At 36.9% G+C, this 5,000-nt stretch overlaps 1 protein-coding gene across 7 annotated transcripts in view; it reads left to right on the forward strand.

Annotated features, from left to right (window-relative positions):
* Positions 1-5,000, forward strand: part of myo10 (myosin X) — a 123,507-nt gene that overhangs the window by 98,974 nt on the left and 19,533 nt on the right. For all 7 annotated transcript variants that reach the window (XM_042072033.1, XM_042072031.1, XM_042072032.1 and 4 more), the window contains 3 exons: positions 634-727; positions 3,268-3,323; positions 3,786-3,928. In XM_042072033.1, coding sequence (XP_041927967.1) covers positions 634-727; positions 3,268-3,323; positions 3,786-3,928 — 293 coding nt within the window. The remainder of the gene's footprint in view (positions 1-633; positions 728-3,267; positions 3,324-3,785; positions 3,929-5,000) is intronic.

Here is a 5,000-nt window from a genome sequence, read left to right on the forward strand (position 1 = left end):
ATTCCCCATAATTTAGTTCAAAAAGTTTATCTTTCATATATTCTAGATTCATTAGATTTAATGTGACATATTTCAAGCCATTTTTGTTATATGACTGTTTTCATGAGCTGTAAGCCGTAATCATCAAGATGACAACAATAAATGGCTTGACGTATTTCACTTTATAATATATATATATATATACTGCTCACTTTATTATATATATATATATATATATATATATATACTGAACACTTCAATCATACACTGGATCGGAGGTGAGTGTTTTATTTTGCAAGAACTGTCAGACATTCTGTGAATGTAGTTTGAGAATGGAGAAAAGCGTGGAAGGTTTCAAAAAATGTGTTTTAATAATTGTGGAAAACTGTAAGCGTTCCCTTATTTTTTTTGAGCAGTGTATATATATAGGAATAATAGACAGAAATAGATAATCAGATAGATACATATTAGATAATCAGATAGATAGATAATTAGATAATCAGACAGCCCAGAGGTGCACTGATGCCCCCTAGTGGATGTTTCTGTTCATGTGAAATGGAAGTGTGTGGAGCGCAAAATGCTCCAGATGTGTCAAGTCTGTGCAACAGTATTGTTAAAATGTGTGTGTGTGTGTGTGTGTGTGTGTGTGTCCAGCCACTGGTTCAGCGTGCTAAGTCAGGTGCACGGCTCCACTGAGCAGGAGATCAGTGAGATGAATGCTGAACAGGCCAACCCTCAGAATGCAGTGGTGAGTTAACACACACACAAACATTGTATATGGAATTGATATTAGCATAGTCTGCTAATCACGGCTAAGGCCCAAGTGACATTACATGACACTGGGTGGCCAGCTATTGGGGAAAAAAGGACATCATTTTGCCCGGAAAACATTGATTCATTGAATTCTTGAATTTCCCCTGGGGAATCAATGAAGTATCTATCTATCTATGGTTACAATACGCTTCAGAAGCTTACAATACACTTTACTATCTGATGCACACACACACATAAAGACACATACACAAACACACACACACTTCACTATGCTATGTCCTTTTATATCTTTATATCTCATCTTGACTGTTGCTGTTAGTCTCTGTCTTGTCCCTCAATTGAGTGTCGGGGTGTTGTATGTTACTTTGTACTTATGGTTTCTATGGTAACTGCCTAGGGACATCCGATGAAAACTAGCTGCATTTATGGTTTCTATGGTAACTGCCTAGTAGTGCTGGGCGGTATACCGGTTCACACCGTATACCGGTGTAAATTTTGCTGTTGATTACACAACGTTTGGAACGCTGCACCGCGCAACAGTGTTTCAGACGGGACTTTTTTCACACGCACGCATGGTGCAACTGCGAGGCATAGTTATAGGGTAAACACAAAACACCTTAAGTTTTTCCCCTTAAGTATGACCTTTAAGGCTTAATTTCTCCTTAGGTAAGGGGTTTATTTAAGGGTGTTGCACAGGATACCTTAAATTGTTTCTTTAGTTAAGGAAAAACGTTAAGGGATACTGCATTGAAAGGGATTTACACGAAAATTCAATTGAGATTGTTCAACAGCTGTAACTAGCTGGCTAGTAGGTGATGTCGTTCGTTAGCAACCCACCGAAGTGAAGTTTAATGATCTTATTATTCATCTCACTTTAAGAATATTCGCTGAAATTATCCAGGTAGCAAGTAAAGCATGTTATAGACAGGAACTGAGCAATACTAGCTGGCTAGTTAGAAATGATCCTGACTGTCATCAGTGCACCAAAACGAAATTTTTTTGTTAATGTTTTGCCTAGCGAACCGAACCGAAGCTCATGGCAGGCCACATGAAGTTAAAGTTAGCCTACCACTAACGTCATGTAAACCACACAATAACAATAAGGCATGTTTCTGATAGGCCTATTTGACAGAGTATATATAATTTTCAAAAAAGTGTAATTATTGCAAGTTGCACTACTTTTTGTATTGGTTTTAAGATGTTTGTGAAATTTGCACAGTAAAAGTTCTGTATTTTGAATGCAATTGTCTTTGCATTCTGATTAGATTCTTCATTAGAATCATGAGTGGCTCTTTGTAAACAGCATCATTTTCTGGGGCCATGCAAAACTGCATTACCACTAGTGTGGCGTTATTCTACATCATGACAGTAAAATAGACCATCCTTAGTCAATGTACTGCAGCAATTCCTCTCTCAACCTGTAGAAAATGCTGTGAACATCTGATTATGCATGAAAAAAAAAAATACCGTCATATACCGTGAAACCGTAAGAATTTTGAAAAATACCGTGATATACATTTTTGGTCATACCGCCCAGCACTACTGCCTAGGGACAGCAGATGAAAACTAGCTGTTGCTAATTCTGGCATATTTACATTGTGTATTTTATACTGATCTCCCTAAAAATGTACTGCCCCTACTAAATAAACATGTACACAAATAAATAAATAAATAAATAAATAAATAAATAAATAAATAAAAGTGTACTACTCCTATTAAATAAATAAATAAATTCATGAATAAATAAAACTAAATACACAAATAAATATATATATAACTATGTACTGCCCCTACTAAATACACAAATAAATAAATAAATACACAAACAAACAAATAAATAAATATGTACTGCCCCTACTAAATACACAAATAAATAAATAAATATGTACTGCCCCTACTAAATACACAAACAAATAAATAAATAAATATGTACTGCCCCTACTAAATACACAAATAAATAAATAAATATGTACTGCCCCTACTAAATACACAAACAAACAAATAAATAAATATGTACTGCCCTACTAAATACACAAATAAATAAATACACAAATAAATAAATAAATAAATATGTACTGCCCCAACTAAATACACAAATAAATAAATAAATAACTATGTACTGTCCCTACTAAATACACAAATAAATAAATATGTACTGTCCCTACTAAATACACAAATAAATAAATAAATATGTACTGCCCCTACTAAATACACAAATAAATAAATAAATAAATAAATAAATATGTACTGCCCCTACTAAATGCACAAATAAATAAATAAATAAATAAATAAATATGTACTGCCCCTACTAAATACACAAATAAATAAATAAATATGTACTGCCCCTACTAAATACACACACAAATAAATAAATAAATATGTACTGCCCCAACTAAATACACAAATAAATAAATATGTACTGCCCCTACTAAATGCACAAATAAATCAAATAGATAAAAGTGTCTTTGTTGCTTTTTCTCCCTCTGACCTCGATTCTCTGTTCATCTCCATCAGGGATCTCTGGATGTTGGGATGATAGACTCCGTCTGTGCTTGTGACGCTCCAGATAGGTAGCAAACGCACACACACGCACAAAAAGAAACACACACACATTAAGCCCAACTTAACACACACGCACAAAAAGAAACACACACACATTAAGCCCAACTTAACACACACGCACAAAAAGAAACACACACACATTAAGCCCAACTTAACACACACACACAAAAAGAAACACACACACACATTAAGCCCAACTTAACACACACGCACAAAAAGAAACGCACACACATTAAGCCCAACTTAACACACACGCACAAAAAGAAACGCACACACATTAAGCCCAACTTAACACACACGCACAAAAAGAAACACACACACATTAAGCCCAACTGAACCCTGACCTTTTCTAGCCTCAACCTCCTCTTGCCCCTAACCCCAAACTATTCTAACTATTCACCTCTCTTTGCCCCCAACCTCTCCTGACCCCTGACCTGTGACCCCTGACCCTGCTGTGCTGCCCCCTGCAGGCCGTTCTCGTTCGTGCTGCAGTTCTCCCAGCGGCTGCTGGAGTGCCGCGCTGACAGCGCAGAGGAGATGCACCACTGGATCACACTGCTGCAGCGCAGCAAAGGAGACGCCAGGGTCCAGGGCCAGGAGTTCCTGATGAGAGGTACACACACACACACACACACACATATGCACACACACACACACGCACACACACACACACACACATACAGTTACTGTTGTTTTTTAGCGAGAGCTGTTGAGGGCTTTAGGTTTTATCATGACATTCCTCATCATCATAACAGCTGTTTTTTACTAATGTTTATCATCATCATAACAGCTAATGTTTTTTACTAATGTTCAGTGTTGGGAACGTTACTTTAAAAAAGTAATTAGTTATAGTTACTCACTACTTGTTCCAAAAGTTAGTAACTGAATTACTCTATGATAAGAGTAACTTGTTACCAGGGAAAGTAACTATTTGCGTTACTGTTACAAAAAAAAAGTTGCTATATGTCAAAGATTTTGGATATTTTTTAGCTTTTTTAAGCAGCCAGTTGAAATGAGTAGAACTGACAGGTGTTTGTAGGCTACATAACTTTCAATATTTATTAGATAGATAGATAGATAGATAGATAGACACTTTATTGATCCCCAAGGGGAAATTCAAGATATTGCACATCGACAAACCTATGGTAGACTTCAGCCTGTGTCATAGGTTTTTGTTGTGAGGCAGAAAGATTTAGCTTTTGCTGCTTGGAGGACTTTGCTCCGAGTCCTTCTTTGCTAGTTGATGGCGAGCTATCATCTTTGGTGGAGGTATCGGTGTTTTTGGCCACTAGGTTTAGATGCGTGTGTGAGATGCTTCATTAAATTAGACTTGCTTACAACGGATGTCGACAAAGGCTTTGCTCCCGGACATAATGTACACATTACATGTATGTTCTTGCCTTGATGAATTTGAAGTAGTGCTTATATCTCCACCTTGAAAAGGCCAACTTTTCAGATTGCTCCTGACCTCTGCTGTTTCATCGAATCTCTATTTTAGCGGTTGCGTGTGTGTGTGTGGCAAGTGTGCTGGCAAGTGTGTAAAAACACTGGCTCTGATTGGCTATCATGAAACATGACTCTGCCTTAGCCAATCATAATCGCTTACATCGTTATTAACCCAGGGTGCGTTCGGATTACACAGTTTATTCAATCAATGCATAGTAATGCACCGCATTTTACGTCCA

The sequence above is a fragment of the Alosa sapidissima genome, chromosome 19 (assembly GCF_018492685.1).
Source record: "Alosa sapidissima isolate fAloSap1 chromosome 19, fAloSap1.pri, whole genome shotgun sequence".
NCBI classification, from domain to species: Eukaryota; Metazoa; Chordata; class Actinopteri; order Clupeiformes; family Clupeidae; genus Alosa; species Alosa sapidissima.